The sequence below is a fragment of the Bidens hawaiensis genome, unplaced genomic scaffold (assembly GCF_021521415.1).
Source record: "Bidens hawaiensis isolate Kalapana, Puna unplaced genomic scaffold, B.hawaiensis_p1.1 tig00015250_1, whole genome shotgun sequence".
NCBI lineage: Eukaryota > Viridiplantae > Streptophyta > Magnoliopsida > Asterales > Asteraceae > Bidens > Bidens hawaiensis.
The window spans coordinates 289,456-310,710 of record NW_027492359.1 but is presented as its reverse complement, the minus strand read 5'-3'; the positions used below and the strand labels follow the sequence as shown (position 1 = coordinate 310,710).

The 21,255-nt window shown below is 37.8% G+C and overlaps 1 protein-coding gene across 1 annotated transcript; it reads right to left on the bottom strand.

Moving 5' to 3' along the window:
• Positions 1-12,513: 12,513 nt before the first annotated feature.
• Positions 12,514-14,042, bottom strand: LOC143548801 (nudix hydrolase 14, chloroplastic-like; the record flags this gene model as incomplete). Its single annotated transcript, XM_077039882.1, has 4 exons — positions 12,514-12,758; positions 12,839-13,030; positions 13,104-13,274; positions 13,875-14,042. Coding segments are annotated over 4 exons (765 nt in total), but the record flags the coding sequence as incomplete, so codon positions are not given.
• Positions 14,043-21,255: the final 7,213 nt, after the last annotated feature.

The following is a 21,255-nucleotide window of genomic DNA, read 5'->3' as shown; positions in this document are numbered from 1 at the left end:
AAATTCAATGGCGACGGTGGTGGTGCTGGTAGCTCCAGCAACAAAAATGGTGGTGGCGACGGTGGTGGTAGTGGCGGTCAGGCGTCAAGGGCGGTGGTTATGGTGGTGGTGGTGGGAGGGGTGGTGGTGGTCAAGCGATGGTAGCATTGGTAGTGATGGCGATAGTAGGATGGTGGCGATGGTGGTTGAGGTCAGGTGGTGGTGGCGGTGATAGTCAGGCGGCGACGGTGACAATGGTTGCGGTGGTTACGGTGAAAATGGTTGTGGTGGTTACGATGACAATGGTGGCGGCGACGGCGTGGTGGCGGTGGTAGCGCTAGTGGTAAGGTGGTGGTGGTGACGACGGTGGTGGTGGTGGTGGCGTCGGAGGTGGTGGCGGAGGTGGTGGTGGATACGACGAAAGTGGCGGTGGAGGCAAGTGATGGTGGCTATGGTAGTGGTGGTGGTTGATGTTATTAGGTGGTGGTGATGATGTTGAGAAAGTATGGTGAATGAGGAATGAAATGAAAAAAAGAAGGGGGTGGGAAGGAATGGTTTTGATGGAATGGGATTCCATGTGTAATCGATGATTCCATTCCATTGAGCAACCAAACACCATATTTTTCATTCCCAAGCAATGAATCATTTCATCCCCCTGTGATTACTGCATACCAAACGCTACCTAAGTTTGAGTGTCTTCATTTTCAAACACAAAATTATGAGATGGTGGGGCAGAAGTGCATTGTGGTGATATGTAATTAGCAAAATTGCGAAGCTCAAGAAGAATTTATATTTTCGTGAGATTCACGGGAGCATAGGCTTCAGCAAAGGGTAAATCAAGCATCTTAAAATGCTTGGTGAGGAGGATTCCGTACTTCAAAGAGCTAGGATTTTAAATAAAGTGGGGGATTAACCATATTTTTCACCACGATATATCCCAAATTGCAAGGTTTATATTTTTTAAGACAATGCAACACATAAGCATCAATGGCATGGACCTTGTGAATGTCTTTCCAATGCATAAAGAGATTATTAGCATGAATCTTGTGCCAATCAACAGACTCTGGAAAGAGGTCTTGTTGGAAAAGGTAAGACGCACGTGATGATGTGTGATGTGCAAATGCTTGCAATGATTTCTTGACTCGAGTATACTCCGATATCAATCAAGTCAAGACTTTTGGCAAACACTTTGGGACCATCGTTTAGAATATGTAGGAGATCACAAAAGGTTTCAAAAGTCCAAAACCATTGTCGATTGTACATGGATAAGGTTATCTTAGAAGAAGATGAATCGAATTTAAACCCGGAATAAAACTCATATAGATGACGAGGATATATCATCTCATCACTGTCAATGAGGATTTTTCCAACAAAAATATCAAGATAATAATGGAAAATCGTTAATAAATAATAAGTACTAAGAATCATTGATCCTGACAGGATCTGCAACATATTCTAAGGATAATTTTCCCATGTTATATGCCATGATAACATATCCACAGTGTCAAATTTCCGTGCACTAACAATTGCCCCCAAAATGGCGGTTGTAATAAGATCACAACTGTCATTTTGCCTTTGAAATCAGACTTCCTGCAAAACAGATGAGATTTGACAAGCTGGATATAACTATCATAATGGAGTTTCCTTGGGAACTTCCCTTCCTGTTGTATATCCTTCTCCCCATTAGTATTGATCCTTTTGTGATCCTCGTAATTGAACTCAGGATACCTGATGAAAATAACTTATGATATTAACTGGGATTAAACCCAGCAAACTGGGGACAAGCCTAAAAATAAACTGGGGACAAGCGCGTGCAACTGGGGACAAGCCCGTGTAATTGGGGACAAGCCCGTTCAACTGGGTACAAGCCCGAAAAATAAAATGGGGACAAGCCCGTGCAACTGGGGACAAGCTCGTGTAACTAGGGACAAGCCCGTGCAACAGGGGACAAGCCCGTGTAACTGGGGACAAGCCCATACTGGTGTTAAACTGGGGACAAGCCCAAACTGGGGACTGGCCCAAATATATGGATGTCAACTGGGGACTCGCCCAAACCGGGATTTAGCCCAAACGTGAGATAACATGGAAATGTTATAAACCGGTGGTATGGTACGTCTACCATAAATCGTAGGATCCTCCATATAGCCGATGACAACAAAATTGTCAGCCACTAAGCGTGTACTGGTCCCGCTGCCCCGGACTATACGTTGGATAGCGTGCGCCACAGGCGAGAGTGTAGAAACTCTAATTCGTAAGAAAGGTGAAAACCTTTAAACCTTGGAAGATATGACCATCGGGGGTCATACCTTAATCGTGGGCTAGGCCAAGGGAAATAGTAAAGTACCTTAAGTGTGAAGGAGAGGTGGCCAACCTCTTAGACATTGAACCTCTTATTGAAATCTGCATTGTTATTTAAAACTTGGAAAAAGACAAACGTCAAAAATATATTATCCTTAAACTAATAAGAATCTGAAATGAATAAGTGATCTGATAGATATTACCAATTTTAGGATCCTTGACCCTTTAAGGATGCTTGATTCTTTAAGGATACTTGATCCTGACTAGAAAAAGTACTTCTTGAGATGGATAGCATTCCATGCTCTTGGTAGTCGGTCACCTTCCATAGTAAGTAGATGATATGCCCCCTTTCCTGCTTCTAATTCGATCAAGTGGGGGCCTTCCCACTTAGGTGCTAGCTTTCCATCCGCTGGATTAGTTGTGTTTTTGAAGGCTTTCCTCAAAACTAGATCTCCTTCTTGAAATCTTTGAATCCTGATATTCTGATATTCTTCAACTTGGTTTCTTTGGCGTGTCTTGATGCCGAGGAGAAAGAAGTACCGCACATATCTGAGCCACCGGAGATGAAGTTGATTACTTGTGTGTCTGGTGGGGGCGGAGTTGCTTTCTGTGGTACATCTTCAGGATCCTGGATCCTAGACTTTTTTCTTCCCAAGAGTTCTTTGAAATGACCCTTGCTCAGGAGGTATCCAATTTCCCTCCTTAAACCAATACAACCTTCTGTCTGATGGGCAAAGTCTTCATGGAATGCACACCACTTGGACTTGTCTTTGAAGGATGTTGTTTTCTCATTTTTTCGAGGCCACCTTGCTTTCTCTCCAAGATCCTTCATGGCACAAATCAAACCATGAGTGTAAACAGAGAAGCAATACTCGGAAATACTTGGGTAGTCCTCATCATCTTCTCCTTCTTCAACTGCCCGGACATTTTGATTGTTGAATTTTGAGTACGTCTTTGAGTTGTTGTTATTGTGTGAGGATCCTTATTTCTGGTTAGATGGCTCTTGTTTTGTTGGAGCTCCTAATCGTTCTTGGATCTTCTTGTTATCCTCTAGCCTTATAAATCTGAGTGCCCTATTTCTGACTTCATCTAAAGTCCTGCATGGGGTCATCACAAGATCGTCATAAAATGGGGAGCCCCTTTGAAGTCTCATCTTGAATGATTCAACAGCCGTAGCCATATCAAGACTAGGGATCTCTAGGGCCTCCCTGCCAAACCTTGTAACAAAATCCCTAAGGGATTCATTATAAGGTTGGACAACTCTATACAAATCACTAGTTAACTTCTCAAATTTCCTACTATAAGAAAATTGGTCGTTGAAAAAGTTAACTAAATGTGAAAAACAAGTAACGAAAAAGGGAGGAAGACTTAGCAGCCATTTTAATGCAGATCCTGTTAGTATGGATCCGAACCCTTACATAGACAAGCCTCCTTGAGTTTTTCGGGAATTGGATGATTTCCATTCTCTCCCTGTATTGAGCCACATGCTTTTCGGGATCATTTGTCCCATCATACACCTTCATGTTGGGGGTTTGAAATCGTTTTGGGACTTCAGCATCACAAATAGGTGGAGCAAATCTGGACAACTTGTGGCTTCCTTCCGGTATTTCAGGGATCGGACGGACCACTCCTGGTACGCTGGATATCATATCCTTAAGCTTCTGAAGTTCCTTAGCCATAGCCTGGTTGATACCTGTATCCTGCATAGAACTAAGGTTAGTGTCTAAGGATATATGATTACACATGTTACCTCTTGGTTGATTGAACGTTGGTATCCCAGAAGTGTAGCCAAGATAAGAAGCATCTGCTATAGGAGTTGGTCCACCATAGGCAATGGTTTGCATGGGGATTATGTCTCCTTCATGAAACTCTTAGGATCTTTGATGTTGCACCCCTGAGGATCCTTGATTCTGCCATAAGGATCCTTGATTCACCTTGGAGGATCCTTGGTGATACATCCCAGAGGATCCTGGTTGAAGGAACGAGGATCCTTGAGTTTGTTGACCCATGGATCCCTGTTGAAGGATAGATGATCCTTGTTGAAGGAACGAGGATCCTTGAGTTTGCTGACCCATGGACACCTGTTGAAGGATAGGTGATCCTTGTTGAAGGAACGAGGATCCTTGAGTCTGTTGAGCCACAGATCCTGGAGTAGTGAAATCCAGAATCCTTGGAATCAAAGGAGTCTGATCCTCTAGTGGCCTCTTATTCTTCTTGAGATCTTCAATTTCACGTGGGATCTTCTGGTTGGTTTTGTTCTGCTGCTCCATGTATGCCTTAACCTGTGAAAACATAGTAGAAACATCATTGTTAGAGTTAACCACCGATGTGGCAGCAGTGGTTTTCGAGCTCTGAAATATTGGTAATTGCGTCTTGTTTCCAGCAGCAATAGCCCTTGGTGCTCCCGCGAGTGGAGGAGGCATTGGTAGTGAGGATCTCGGTGGGTGAGAAATTGATGAAGGCATGGTGGATGAAGCAGAAGATTGTTGAGAAGCCATTGATGGTGATATGGGTATGAAAGGTTGAATATTGATAAGGTATTTTCTGGATTATAGCACCAATTGCCCCACGGTGGGCGTCAAATTGTTTTGGATAAAAATCTGCTAAGGATAATGTATCCAAATATGTTATGTGAGGATTAGTGCTATGATGATGATAATGAATATACGAACGAAATAGAGATGAACACTGTGATTTGTTACGAGGAAAAGCCCTTGATCTTGGTCGGATCGCTGGCACAAAAACCCCGGTTGATGAAAAATCGTGTATCACCACTTTATTAATCAAAAAACAAGGTTACAAGGATTGGGAGCTTTGATCAGTGATTACAATGATGTCTAAGTGTGTGTGTATGCTGCTGAATTCATAGTGAATTGTCTGTTTTTCCTTGGTGATCATATCCTCTCTATATACATGAAATACAAATAAGTAAACTCCTATTTTTTAGCCACCAATCGAGTCATTCCTTCATTGTAATTGTTTTCTTTATTATCCACGCGGTTTGTTGACTTGATTGCGAGATTATAGGTTGGATTCAGTCACTAGCCGTTATACCTACCAAAAATATCAAGATAACAATGGAAAATCGTTAATAAATAATAAGTACTGAGAATCATTGATCCTGACAGGATCTGCAACATATTCTAAGGATAATTGATCCATATTATATGCCAGGATAACATATCCACAGTGTCAAATTTCAGTGCACTAACATTACCCAAGCTTTAAAACAGCCTTAATGGAGAAAAATAATGCAAGACGAACATGATGCCCTCCTTCGTAACCAAACATGGACTTTTGTTCCACATGAATCTGTTCCTAATATTGTAAGTTGTAAATGGGTGTTTCGCATGAAATTTAAACCCAACGGTTCGGTTGACTGTTTAAAAGCGTGTTTAGTTGCAAAAGCATTTAATCAAAACTGATAATCGATTATATTGAGACTTTTAGTCCGGTTGTTTGACTCGCTTCTCTTCGCCTAATTCTTGCTTTAGCCGCCTCCATAATTAGGGTTTACGTCAACTCGACCCAAACAATGCCTTTCTTCAAGGAATTCTCACTGAATCTGTTTACATGTCTCAACCACCCGGGTTCGTTGACCTATCTCTCGCAAATCATGTTTGTAAATTAAACAAGTCTATTTATGGTCTTCAATAAGCTTCCTGAGATTGGTAAAACGAACTTAAATCTTTTCTCAACTCAAATAATTTTAAACCTACTACTTCTAATCCTTCTCTTGTCGTTCATTGCTCCACACACTCCCCTATTTGCATTCTCGTTTATGTTGATGACATTATCATCACCGGTCCTAACCCTTCACTTATTTCGTCTTTCATTAAATCGCTTGCCACCAAATTTTCCCTAAAGGAGTTGGGCAACCTAACTTACTTTATGATGGTCATTTCCTTTCCCAAAGAAAATACATACGTGATATTCTTAATAAAACTAACATGACTGATTCCAAACCGGACCTACACCTATGACAATGTTGGTCCATTATAACATCATCGACAGGTCTTATTTACCTAATCCCACTGAATATAGGTCCACCATTAGGGCCTTACAATAATTAGCTTTAACTCGTCTTGATGTTGTTTTCGCAGTAAATAAATTATCACATTTCATGCACCTCCCTACAAACGTCCATCGGGATGCTCTAAAAAGATTACTTTGTTATTTAGATGGGACACTTCATCATGGTTTGCTCATTCGTCGTAATCACCTTTACAAGTACATGCTTTTACATACGCGAATTGGAGGTGACAAAGAAACATATATAAGTACAACGGTTTACGTTGTTTATCTTGGTTCAAACCCAATTGCACGGACTTCAAAGCAACAACCAACCTTGGCTTGATCATCTACCAAAGCTGAATTTCAAACCGTCGGGTCAACTACGACCAAGGTACAATAGATCATCCTTTAATGACCGAGCTAGGCTATAAATTCATTATAACCCCAACCATCTATTGTGACTATCTAAGTGCAACCCGCTACTTAGAAAATCCTTATTTTCACTCAAGAATGAAACACCTTGCACTCAATTTTCATTTTGTTTGTGAAAAGGTGCAATCCGGCATTATACGAGTAACTCACATTAAAGGAGATGTGCAATTAGCAGATGCCTTAACAAAACCACTACTCAAAACACTCTAAAACGATTTATTATCCAAGATTGGACTTCTTTCTCGATCGTCCATCTTAAGGGGAGATAATTAAAACCCAACCGGATCCAGTCAACAAAACCTAGCATCAATCTACGGTTTCACCCAAGACCATATTTGAATTTTTCTAACTTCCTGATATGTAACATCTTGTAATTACTTGTGTTTATTTCCCTTGATCTTAGGCCTATTATTATGCCTTGACCTTTGCTCATTCTCTAGTATATGTAACCTCACATTGTAATTGAATAGTCAAGTTAATTGACCATCCTTTCATACCCAGTTCCATCACCTGGATCTGGTTGTTTTAATTTGTTTAGTGACGCCTAAAATTGGTTGTTTTGATAGTGTGAAATCAGGAGTACCGAGGACCTACATAATACAAATAAAAAATATTTCAATACTGATAGAGGTTAATTTCAAGATAACCAATCTCCTAATTAAATTGCAAAGAACACAAGATTTGGAACAATTTTCTTCTCTAATTTTTCAATGCAAAATTACAACTTAAATAGGAAATGATGCAGTATGATAATTTAAACATGTAAACATGGGATCCTAAACTTATGCAAGAAATATGGAAAGTGGAGTAGTGTTGGGACCACTCTCTAACTACATGCATGCAAATAAAACGTGGGAAAAGCAAATAACAACTTTGAATACTTCCAACTTCTTATCCAATTGTTTTGTTGATTGGGTCATTAACTGAATAAACTTCTGAGTTATTAATGGGTTGGATCTGCGTATTCGGGTTATTGTACCAAACTTTTCGCTATGGTACGAGTATTTCGGTACGGTATCCGTTTTTATACCAATTTGCTTTTTTATTTCTAAATCTTCAACGATCTTAAAACTGATACATGTACAAGTAACAAACAACCTGAGTTAGTCCGAGCATCGGTACTTGCACAGGTACGTGACGGATACCAATTCGTACAAATACCAAATGGGTCGTCGATTTAATGATAAGATTGAAGAACCTTAATTTAGTCGCTGACTTTAAGTGATTTGTTTGTTGGTTTGATTATTGAATGTTATATTACTTAACTAGTTTTAGAACCCGAGTATTACACAGGATTTGTCAATGATAAAAAATAATAAGGTGCATTTTTTAAAATAAAGACACAAAATTAAATGTAATAAAAAAATAAAATATGCAGGACAAAAAAAAAAGTTCTAGAATCTCAGTTTTACAACTCGTGTAAATTTTAAATTTTGAAATATGGTATATGAAGAGATTTTTTTTTAATTTATAAATTTTAAAAATTTTAGACTCCCTATTGTTTCTAGTAGGTATTTTAGTATTTTTGTAATGTGTTTTATTTGTTTCAAATAATTCGTTTTATTAATTTAAACATAGAGAAATCTCGTGTATCAGGTTTTAGAGCTAGATAAAATAAACAAAAGATAAAATGAATCTACTTAGTTTTACACTTCTAGCCTAATTTTTCTTCCAATTCTTTTAGTTATAACATTTTTGTCAAAATGGTTTTGACCCATAACTTATGAATAGTTATGATTCATGAGATAATAGATTAAAGAATTATGAGGGAAATTTAGACTATGATTAAATGTGGTTAAGACACATAATCAATATTTTTTTTATTAGAATAGTAAGATTATGTCACAAATTAAAGTTATGATATTAAGGATTAAGATATAAGAGAAGTGATTTGATTTGTAAATGAAAACGTAATATAGGAAATCATATATTATTATTATTGGTAGATTCGGTTGTATCTACCTATTCTAATAAAGTAAAATAATTGTGACATGTGTCAGTTTATGGTTAAACCTCATAATTTTTTTCCCTCCAAAAATCTTAATTGACTCCAATATATGTCCATATTCACTTTCCTTTTACATTTTATTTATATTATATTTATATATTTTTATAACTTTATAAAAATAAATATTAACATATTATTTTACTATATATTTCGGAATACTATGTGAAATCCAAAAATTAAGAACAAACCATGTTTGTTAAATATTGAAAAGAATATATAATTTTAAATGTTATCATTAACATATTTTATTATGTATATTGTTTAATATTATAAAGAAAAACGAAACTCAAACATGCTTTCATTTTACAAAGTAATTTTTTAAATTATTAAATCATAAATCTATGCTTAAAAGTTGATCCATATTTTAAAGATCAATCCATTTATCTATTATTATTATTATTATTATTATTATTGTAAATTATTATATAAATTTATAAATTATAAATATGTGCTCTAAATCTATCAATTTATTTTTTCAATTAATTTAGTAAATATACACCCATCACTTTTATATATAACAAAGCTTATCATATTTAATTTATTGGTTTTTTATTAAGAATTATTACGGGTTTTGTGGAACTTAAATTCGGTTTTTATAGTAAAATATTGTTAAATAAATTGTTTGGTACAAGTTAACTACATTTGGGTCAAAATTGGTTATGGGTCAAATATGAGAAATCTAAGTTTTTTTAAAAGTTTGAGAATGCAAATAGATTTATCGTCAAATTTATCACGGCTTCAAAGTGTTGACTTGAAATGTCAAACAGATGAAAGTTAGAATTTTAAACATGATTTGCGTTTCAAATTTATCTTCAATGACATTTTTGGAAAAAATCAAAAGGTTTGGGATTTGGTAAATTGGCTATTTTTCTCTCGACTATTAAAATTTAAGAGTAGTTAGTGAACGCTTACGACATGCCACCCCCAGACATATCAATCTTCTAACTTGTATCAAATTTAAAACATTTGTGTCAACATTAACTTTTCCTTTAATGGTGATCAGAACGTTTTATGGGAAGCATGTCATGCAAAACTATGCTCAAATAAAGCAAAATATTCACAAAACATAATGGGTTAACATGTTATTTTTTATGTTGTCAAACTTATCAAAATCTTTTTCATGGTTTGGCTCAGAAAAACATAGTTTTTGAAGAACATCCGTCGTTATAATTTAATGTTCTCTTCCTCTATGGGTTGTAAATTGATAAATACATTAATAAATATAATAGTCCTTCAGAAATTATACTTAGTGGTCAGAACTACTATTATATGATTATTGTATGAGAAGTCTTATTCCTGAATTTTTTCAAGTATACATATGATACTGACAATGAAAGTTTCAATATGCGTTCTCGGGCACGTTTTTGCACGTGTATTTTTTATTAAATTCAATTAAAAGAAATTATTCCGTGATGTAAGTATAATCAATTTATATACACATAGTATAGATATAAGCATAGATATAATACATTTTTTCATATGCGTTATGTAATTATTTTCTTCATTTGTAATTTTATAATTTAGATAATCCCGTATGTTACACGAGCTCTAAAACTAGTTATTATATATTATAATTAAAATTGAAGTTGGTTAAATATTTCAGTTTCAATTTTAGTTTTATTTTTTCTCATCTAGATTACAATAAACATAATTTATTTAATTAGTAATTGTCCAATTTTAGAATATATTTAATCTTTATTTGTAGTATGGAAAGTTTCTAAAATGCCTATAAAAGAATAATATGAATTTGAGCGGGAAAAATTAGTCAAGAAGGAATATGATACTGACACATCATCTTCATTATTTTACTTTATTAGTAAAGATAGATATAAAGAAACGTTTGGTTGTTGTTCAATAATAACATGGTTAGAGAATTTATTTTATATATTGAATATGAAGAATCTCATCTAAACCCCTATATATTCCAAGCATGTACAAAATACCAAACGTACCCATACATGTATCCGATTGTACATGTACCGAAATTCAAAAAAATGAGTATAAATACCAGTATTGAATAAGTTAAATCAGTACGGGTACAGGTACGGGTACGAGTACAGTATTTGAGATCAAATGTTCATTTCTATCTTTTGAATAAAAAGCGAGAATCTGATCAAACATCAGGGACTAAAACCATAGTTAACTTCTAAAATTCTATAATCTAAATTGTAAGCTATAACTTGCTGGCAATAATAATTATAATCTTTACTAACAATTTATCCAAGTAAATGGCTATATTACATGTTTGTTTTGTCATGTGCGTTCACTCACATAATTATTATATTTCTTTACTTTATTTCGTTGGTATTGATGATTATGAAACGAGATGGAAAATCACATTGTTTTTGTGAGCAAAAAATAAGTATTGATTTATGATAATTATGTAAATGCAATTGTTATTTGCAATGAAAATGAAAGTTAAGAGCTGAATTTTTAGTATGAATTATTATCAGTTAATTAGTTAAAGTTTAAGTTAATAAATTTTAATTTGTAGTTAAATTATTAAAATTATAGTTTAAATTATTTTTAATCTTAAAACTAAAATTTTATTTTATTTTTAAAACATAAGTCATTGGGAACTTACCAGAGGAACACAAATTACATTACTTATATATATATTTTAGTATTTTTGAATTAATATCAAAGAGGGTGTAAATATTCAAAGTTTTAGCAAAAATATATATCAATTAATTAGTAAATATCAAGTTTAGGTCCCAATTTATTATTCTCGACCAATAAATTTCTGGCCCAAAAATATAATGCCTATATGGTAAAACTGAAAAAATCAAAACCGAACTGAAGCCGGAAAAAAAGCAGAAACTAGACAGTTTTAGACAATTTTCAGAAACACATAAATGGTCCAATATGACCCCAAAACCGACCCATACACCTAGAGGTGTACAAATCGTGTTTTTTTAAATACCCGGGTTCGGGTATGGAACCGAGTTCGGGTATGTCCGGGAACGGTATGGCCGGGTATTGGTAATAATCGGGTCGGGTGCGGGTCGGGTATTGTCTCTAAAACCATACCCTATTCATCGGGTTCTGGTCGGGTATAGAACCGGATATTCTAAAACCGGGTATTTGAATACCCTATTATCGGGTATTGAAAAAACCCTATTTACGGATATTTTCGGGTTTTTTTCCGGGTATTTTTCGGGCATAGATTGGGTTTTTTATAAGTTTGCACTTTTTAGGGGTATTTTTCGGGTATATTTAAGATTTTATCTGGGTATGGAAGCGGTTCGGGTTTTCGGGTATTACAGGGTACAAATCGGGTCCAGTTCGGGTATTAAAAACCCTGGTATTATAAAAACCGGTTCCGGGTTTTTATTTCGGGTCCGGTTTCAAGTTCGGGTTTGTTGTGCACCTCTACATACACCATTTAATAAATGTATCTTTGGTGTAATTGAACTGGAATACTAGCCCATCTAAGGTTTGTGCAAACACATAACTGCCAAAGCATACACTTCTATTTACATACTAATAACATTTACACTTATTAGCTGTCTAAAAACATTTGTTAGATACTAAGATCGCTACACCTTTTCAGCAAAAGCAGTGATTCAAGTTGATAGATTCAATTACAAAACTGTCTACAAAAGGCGGACGGAAAATCAAGCCGCAAAATGCGGTTAACAACATTACCATGGATTTCATTGAGGGTCTGCCTAAAGGGAAAGATAATATTTTGTTGACATTTTTGTTGCCCATAAGATGTGTTTCATTTCTTTTGTTCTTACCAGGGTTGTACCTGTGACCACATTTGTGAAATCAATTACATCGTACTTGATCAGTTTTTGTGAGGCAACAAGCCTTCTTTTTTGGCCATTTCATATATTGCGACCGACATTAACACTTTAGCATCAGGGGTCAAACGCCAAAGTCCATCATAAGGAACCACATGCACTTTAATCAGCTCACCGTGTTCCCTGAGCCCGGTTTCTTTTCCTTGCAACTCTTTAACCACATCCGCACTTGCGCTTCCTCTGTACAGAAGTAAACTGAGTTCCTCATCACATCCACCCTACCAACAAAACATCAAACAGATTATTGTTGCCAAAATTCAAAACATCTGGTTTATTAATGTTGCTAAGATTATAATACCGGCGAGGGGATAACTTTGTTTCCGGTGGAAGGGTCCAGAAACGACGTGAGATCAACCATGTCTTCAAGTTTTAATTCAATGCCAGTCTCTTCTTCGACCTCGCGTAAAGCTGTACCAAAAATATCACCTACATTGTCATCCAACATGCCAGCTGGCAGCTCCAACATTGGCCTCCCCACAGGCACCCTAACCTTAAATATTATCATATTTAAATATGATTAAAATCATAATATTATAATTTTAAATGCATATTATACACTTTACCTGCTCGGTAAGCACGGCGTAAATTTTCCCTTCGGATTCCAGCAGGATTAGAACAGCTACAGCCGGGCCTCTTGCAAAAACAATACCTGGAACGTTTTGTCCAGTGTCCTTATCGATGACATCAGCTTTAAATTTGAGAAAGCCGACTCTCTTGCCAAACACGTCCACCCCCTAATTTTACAAAACGCATAGAGATCAGACGTAACAGACGTATCGCACTGGCTAGGCGTGTAAACGAACCAAATGAACACGAACGGAGTATGCCCGTTATCCGAATGTAGTCCGTGTTCATTCATTAAGAAAATGAACATGTTTGTGTTTGTTTGTTTTTCTATAACAATATAAACGCAATTTCGTGAACGTAAATGAACGAACATCACTGAGCTAAAACCAGTAAAAAATAATGTGTTGCTCTAAAGAGTTATCAAAACTAGATCAAGTTGTAATGGGCCAAAAAAATTGTAATGAGTAAGTATATTAATGAACAAACTGAAACAAACATAAACTACCGAGCACAAATGAGCATAAACAAGTTCAAATGAGCAAACCTTCACGAATATAGATGAGCGAGCGAGAAACGTGTTCATGTTCGTCCGTTTAACTAAATGAACAATTTTTTTTTGTTCAAGTTACGTAATTTATTAAATAAAAAAACATAAACAGACTTCCCACCGATGGTTCACGACATGTTCATTGAACGTTTGGTTTGGTTCGTATACATGCCTAGCACCCGCACACAAAAAAATAGATGTATTTTCTTTACGATAATACCTGAATAAGAACTTTTTTTAAAGACAAAGATCCATCTGCAAGGAGCCCTTTCTCACTTTGAATATTCTTTAACCACTGCTCAAATAAAGAGCAACCAATAGCATTCCTGCAAGCTTTAACTGTTATATTGTGAAATAAAATTATCAAGTTTTTCTTTCGAAGTGTTATTTAATATAATTTTCATGTTCAATTAGCATCCAAATCATCCTATCAGACACTAGTCAAAATGATGTTAACTTTTGTAAGTATATCATTCTTTCTCCAGTTATCTTATTTCAACTTTGCTGAGGTGGAAATTAAAAAAAATAGTATAAACCTAATATGTTGAATTTGATATATTATCTAGAATTGCAGATTATCAAATCAGTAGCATTTTGAAAAATTATTGCCTGGTGAAATGGTCAAAAACAATAAACCATGGTACAATGCTTGTTAGTTTATGCCATGAGAACTATTTAAAAGGCGTGGATTCAAGATTCATGATTCTATGAGCGATCCAGAAGCTAGCAGACTCGTACATGAACCAACTAGATAGAGGAAAATGGGCTAGAAAGAAGCCCATTTATAAAAGGATATTAGTTGGGCTACCCTCAGAGTTGCCGGGCCCATAAGCAAGGGACCGAAACATGTGACAAACTGCCATACACGATTTGCCCAACCCGCTAACCCAAATTCCCTAATTCAAGCTCAACTCTTTCAAAAGTTTTTAAATTTTTGTCATTTTCATCGTAAAAACAGGTAAATCTTTGATTTAAGCAATTTCCGTGTTTAATAAATCAGTCAATTTTAATTCTTGGGCAATCAGTTTTAGTTTTCCAAAATTTGGCTCGACATGTCAAATTTAAATGGGAAAATACCATAACATACCAACATAAATTCTCATTTTCTTATAAATTTCCCTCTACGCACAAATTTCATCTACATGTTAAACTTAAACAATATTGCGAAAACAAAAAATCCAACAACTTGGAAGAAAAAATAAACAATAAGCAAAACAACCAAATGTAATATGCAAAATTTGTTCAAATTTAACACGTAGAGAGATTTCATGTTGGTTTTTTTTTTATGTTTATTGCCAAATTTATATATTTTTTTTGTCACAATATCAACAACTCTCTAAAATTCATAGGCTATTCTTGATTGTTAAATAATCACTTCATCATTAATCAACTTCAATGTCAACTAATAGTATGTTTCCTGTAGGGGTATGGTACTAAAACCCGGTTCTACGACCCTAAATCTATTATGTTTGGCTTATTTTATTATATGGGCTAATATATTTGTTTTTGGGCCGAGGGGGTTTGGTGGATGTAACCCTAACTGGGCTAGGCCCATTAGGGTATCATGATGGTGGCCATGAGGCTCCCTATATAAGGAGGTCTCCACCTCCTTATGAAGGGTGGGCAAATTCTCAGTAAGAGCCACCACCATATTTTTGTGTCTGTGAACAAGAAATCCTCAGGATATCTTAGCAGTCGCCTCCACACCCCCGAAACCATTTGCAGGTCTCAGCATTGCAGGTCTCAGGCGCAGCCGAGGAAGAAGAAGATCAAGACGTGGCTCGTTCATCTCGAAAATCCGTGGAAGCATCGTCATGGATCAGGTTAGATTCGTTTCGTGTTTCGACATTGGCGCCATCCGTGGGACGGCAACGAACTGCCCTTCGATCTTCATCTCGGCTGTCAGATCTCTCCCAAGAAAAACACAGATCTGGAAGTTTACAGAAAAAGGCTTCAAAGCTTGTTCTATTAAAGCTCAAAAAGATCCATAGATCTAAAAAGAGGCTTCCAGATCTGGGCAAGATGGAAAATCCGTGATTCGAATGATCAGATCTCCGAATCTGTGATGGTTTTAAATCTGCTCCGGGCTTCAGATCTGTCCAGATCTGATTTACAGATCTAGGCCTAGATTACAGACCTGGATTTTAGGTCTAAAGTTGCAGATCTGACTCTTAAATTGCAGATCCAGAAATTACCAGACTTCCGCCGCCATGTACGCACGCCCGTGGGTTCTCACTCCGCAGCCGTGCATGTGCCGCCGCGGAAACCACCATCTGGGTTTTGTGCAAGAGACCTCCTCCATGCACGCGCACTCGCGAGTCACCACTCTATCGTCGTGCATGCGCGCATCAGGCTACGCGCCAAACTTCAAGGTTGGGAATCCTCCTAATATCCCATATGGCTACGCGCCAAACTTCAAGGTTGGGAATCCTCCTAATATCCCACATGGCTACGCGCCAAGGTTGGGAATCCTCCTAATATCCTATATGGCTACGCGCCAAACTTCAAGGTTGGGAATCCTCCTAATATCCCATATGGCTACGCGCCAAGGTTGGGAATCCTCCTAATATCCCATATGGCTACGCGCCAAGGTTGGGAATCCTCCTAATATCCCATATGGCTACGCGCCAAGGTTGGGAATCCTCCTAATATCCCATATGGCTACGCGCCAAACTTCAAGGTTGGGAATCCTCCTAATATCCCATATGGCTACGCGCCAAGGTTGGGAATCCTCCTAATATCCCATATGGCTACGCGCCAAGGTTGGGAATCCTCCTAATATCCCATATGGCTACGCGCCAAACTTCAAGGTTGGGAATCCTCCTAATATCCCATATGGCTACGCGCCAAGGATGGGAATCCTCATAATATCCCATATGGCTACGCGCCAAACTTCAAGGTTGGGAATCCTCCTAATATCCCATATGGCTACGCGCCAAGGTTGGGAATCCTCCTAATATCCCATATGGCTACGCGCCAAGGTTGGGAATCCTCCTAATATCCCATATGGCTACGCGCCAAACTTCAAGGTTGGGAATCCTTCTAATATCCCATATGGCTACGCGCCAAGGATGGGAATCCTCATAATATCCCATATGGCTACGTGCCAAACTTCAAGGTTGGGAATCCTCCTAATATCCCATATGGCTACGCGCCAAGGTTGGGAATCCTCATAATATCCCATATGGCTACGCGCCAAGGATGGGAATCCTCATAATATCCCATATGGCTACGCGCCAAACTTCAAGGTTGGGAATCCTCCTAAGATCCCATATGGCTACACTCCAAACTTAGGGGTTGGGAATCCTCATACCATGTGTTCACGCATCACATATGCTCACGCATATTACACATGCCAAACTTCAAGGTTGGGAATCCTCCTAAGATCCCATATGGCTACACGCCAAACTTAGGGGTTGGGAATCCTCATACCATGTGTTCACGCATCACATATGCTCACGCATATTACACATGCCAAACTGCAAGGTTGGGAATCCTCCTAAGATCCCATATGGCTACACGCCAAACTTAGGGGTTGAGAATCCTCATACCATGTGTTCACGCATCACATATGCTCACGCATATTACACATGCCAAACTGCAAGGTTGGGAATCCTCCTAAGATCCCATATGGCTACACGCCAAACTTAGGGGTTGGGAACCCTCATACCATGTGTTCATGCATCACATATGCTCACGCATATTACACATGCTTACGCATCACATGCTTACGCATCACATGCTCGCACATGTCACAATCTACACGCACGCGCACGCAACATCTGCGCGTGGCGCAGAACACAAAGCCAAAGTCTACGCGCACGTGCATGCAACATCTGCACGTGGCGCGTGACATAAAGTAGCCCATAAGTCGCCTCACGCGCAGGCTTTATTATTCACAGTTCATAAGACGCCTCGCGCGCAAGCTGTTATTATTCTTACAGCCCGTAAGTCGCCTCGCGCGCAGGCTTTATTATTCACAGCTCATAAGACGCCTCGCGCGCAAGCTGTTATTATTCTTACAGCCCGTAAGTCGCCTCACGCGCAGGCTTTATTATTCACAGCTCATAAGACGCCTCGCGCGCAAGCTGTTATTATTCTTACAGCCCGTAAGTCGCCTCACGCGCAGGCCTTTATTATTCACAGCTCATAAGACGCCTCGCGCGCAAGCTGTTATTATTCTTACAGCCCGTAAGTCGCCTCACGCGCAGGCCTTTATTACTTTCACAGCTCGTAAGTCGCCTCACGCGCCAGCTCAATTATTATTCTCAAAGCTCATAAGACGCCTCTCGCGCACAGGCTTTTATTATTCTAAGCTCGTAAGACGCCTCTCGCGCGCAGGCATTATTATTATTTTAGCTCGTAAGTCGCTTCTCGCGCCAGCTCCATTATTATTATAGCTCGTAAGTCGCTTCTCGCGCCAGCTCCATTATTATTATAGCTCGTAAGTCGCCTCACGCGCGAGCTTCATTATTATTATAGCTTGTAAGTCGCCTCGCGCGCAGGCTTTTATTACAACATGTCACCATCATGAAGAAAACCTCTCAAAACTCAGACAATAAGACAAGGCCAAAGAAAAGGGAAAAAACCGCCTCACACCTTATAAAGTCCAGCGCTCCACCTAGACGCTTGCGCGCCCAGGAGCAACACTGGACTTGGGGGGGCTTGTAGGGGTATGGTACTAAAACCCGGTTCTACGACCCTAAATCTATTATGTTTGGCTTATTTTATTATATGGGCTAATATATTTGTTTTTGGGCCGAGGGGGTTTGGTGGAGGTAACCCTAACTGGGCTAGGCCCATTAGGGTATCATGATGGTGGCCATGAGGCTCCCTATATAAGGAGGTCTCCACCTCCTTATGAAGGGTGGGCAAATTCTCAGTAAGAGCCACCACCATATTTTTGTGTCTGTGAACAAGAAATCCTCAGGATATCTTAGCAGTCGCCTCCACACCCCCGAAACCATTTGCAGGTCTCAGCATTGCAGGTCTCATGCGCAGCCGAGGAAGAAGAAGATCAAGACGTGGCTCGTTCATCTCGAAAATCCGTGGAAGCATCGTCATGGATCAGGTTAGATTCGTTTCGTGTTTCGACAGGATGTTTGCCAAATTACCAAGTATTCCAATTCTTATCTTGATTTACTACCGAAGCACTCTAGCATTTTGGTAGTTCTAGGAGTGAACACACTATAAGTACTAATGATCTATACAGTTAATGTTAAAAAATAGTGGATATCGGTCAATGACTGATATCTGAGATATCGGTTATTGCGGTGGGATAGCGGTATATATATATACATAAATTACAAATTTTGTCTTGTTGAATTACATAAATTATGGAATGGGTCCTTTATCAAAAATAGTTTCACTCTTTGTCCTTTATTTGGATGTTTGTCATGGTTTTTGTCCTTTACACTAACGAATGTTAAGTTTCTCAGTTAAGTCATCTCATGGGCTCTACACATTAGGACATTTAGTCCTTTAACAATTTAAAGGACTATTTGTGTAATATGTAAAAAGATTTATCTAACTCAAACACTCCACACATCTTATTTCATCTCCTTCACTAACAAACCCTAAAATCCACCCACCTCCATTACCACACCACCACCCCCTCTAACAAATTTCCGGCCGAACAGTAACCGGAAGCTGCTTGTAGTTGGCCTTCAACTCTCTAACCTGAAGCAACATCAATTATTAATCATGTCAAGCTTATAAATTTCCAAACAATAACAAAACATAAATACCTTCCAAGGCCAAAGCGTCGTAATCGAAGTCTCGGCCATCGAAAAAAACGCAGAAAAACCAAACAATTGATGTTGTTTCAGGTTAGAGAGTTGAAGGCCAACTACAAGCAGCTTCCGGTTACTGTTCGGCCGGAAATTTGTTAGAGGGGGTGGTGGTGTGGTAATGGAGGTGGGTGGATTTTAGGGTTTGTTAGTGAAGGAGATGAAATAAGATGTGTGGAGTGTTTGAGTTAGATAAATCTTGTTACATATTACACAAATAGTCCTTTAAATTGTTAAAGGACTAAAATGCCCTCATGTGCAGAGCCCATGAGATGACTTAACTGAGAAACTTAACATTCGTTAGTGTAAAGGACAAAAACCATGGCAAACATCCAAATAAAGGACAAAGAGTGAAACTATTTTTGATAAAGGACCCATTCCATAATTTATGTAATTCAAAATGACAAAATTTGTAATTTTTTCATATATATATATATATATATATATATAACACCAAAAGTTATCTAATAATAATACTTAAGTCTTAATACAATAATACCAAAATCGTAAAAGTCAATAGTTCAAAACACAAAGTCAATAGCATCAGCAGCGCTGGAGGTGGAGAAAGAAACAAGATCTGATGTATCGGTCTTTAACGTTCAATAATATACTGATTTAGGTTAAAATAAGATGGAATTGGGCTATGGGTTAATAAGGTAAACGATTTGGGCCCAAAACTCTAACAAACTTGGGTCAATAATCTTGGGCCGATAAACTCAATGAGTAAACCGATATATCGGTTGTTAAATACGTCAAATAGCGGTAAATAGCGCCGCAAATAGCGGTTCCGCTATTTTGACCGCTTTTATACCACCGGGCCGCTATCCGTTATAGCACCGCTATAGCGCTGCAATTAATTGTATAGCTAATGATTTAAGAAACTGTGAACTCGTGAGTGAATAAAGTGGTTCCTGAATTTTTAGTGTTCTTGATCATTCGAACCTCGCAGACAAAACCCCTAACAACCAGGTAAAATCACCCTTGATGTAGACGTTGAGACTCGGACTGACAATCTCTTCTAGAAGAATCATCTGAGCTACCACTAAACCAGAAGACCCGTAACACTTCTATCCTACACTGTTAGGTGCACATTAGTGTTCTTATATCGAAATGATTGACACATGGTGACCACCATCTACATCATTTTGACTCGGAATCATGGGTGACTTGTGACTCGGTTCCAGTTTCATCCTTCTTTGATTTCTTCTGTAAGCATCTCGCTTGCATATACACACAACATACATCTATATACACCAAAGGTAATTTAAATTATTTTCTGCAAATTCTGCGATTCATGGAGACGAATTTGTGCATCAAGTTATAACACATGTCAACCAATGTTATTTTTTGAACAAATTAAAATATAAAGTGTTTATGAGCAAAAATTTGATACATTCAAGTAGGCTTATATATAGTACAAAGAATATAGTTTATGTAAGACACAAATATACATTTTATAGGATTAAAGTTTAATATACAAGTGAAAGCAGATACTTAGATACTTAGATATTTATAAAAGAAGATTTTAGACTAAAAACTCGTGATCATTGTTACAAATGGGGGGCGGGGGGGGAGGGGAAAAGTCTCCACCATATCCCTAGGAGTTCTCAATTTCCTCAATCTGACTTTATTCTTCTCGAATCATCCACTCAAATACGAACGCAACCGACGATACTTAATAAGAGGACATGGTGTTCAAAGCTAATCACATGTAACCAGGTCTCCAAATACGAACGGACTTGCCAATGTATTTACAACACGCTCATGTTTGTGTTGTTCCAACATTGTTACAAACTTACAGTTACATCATCT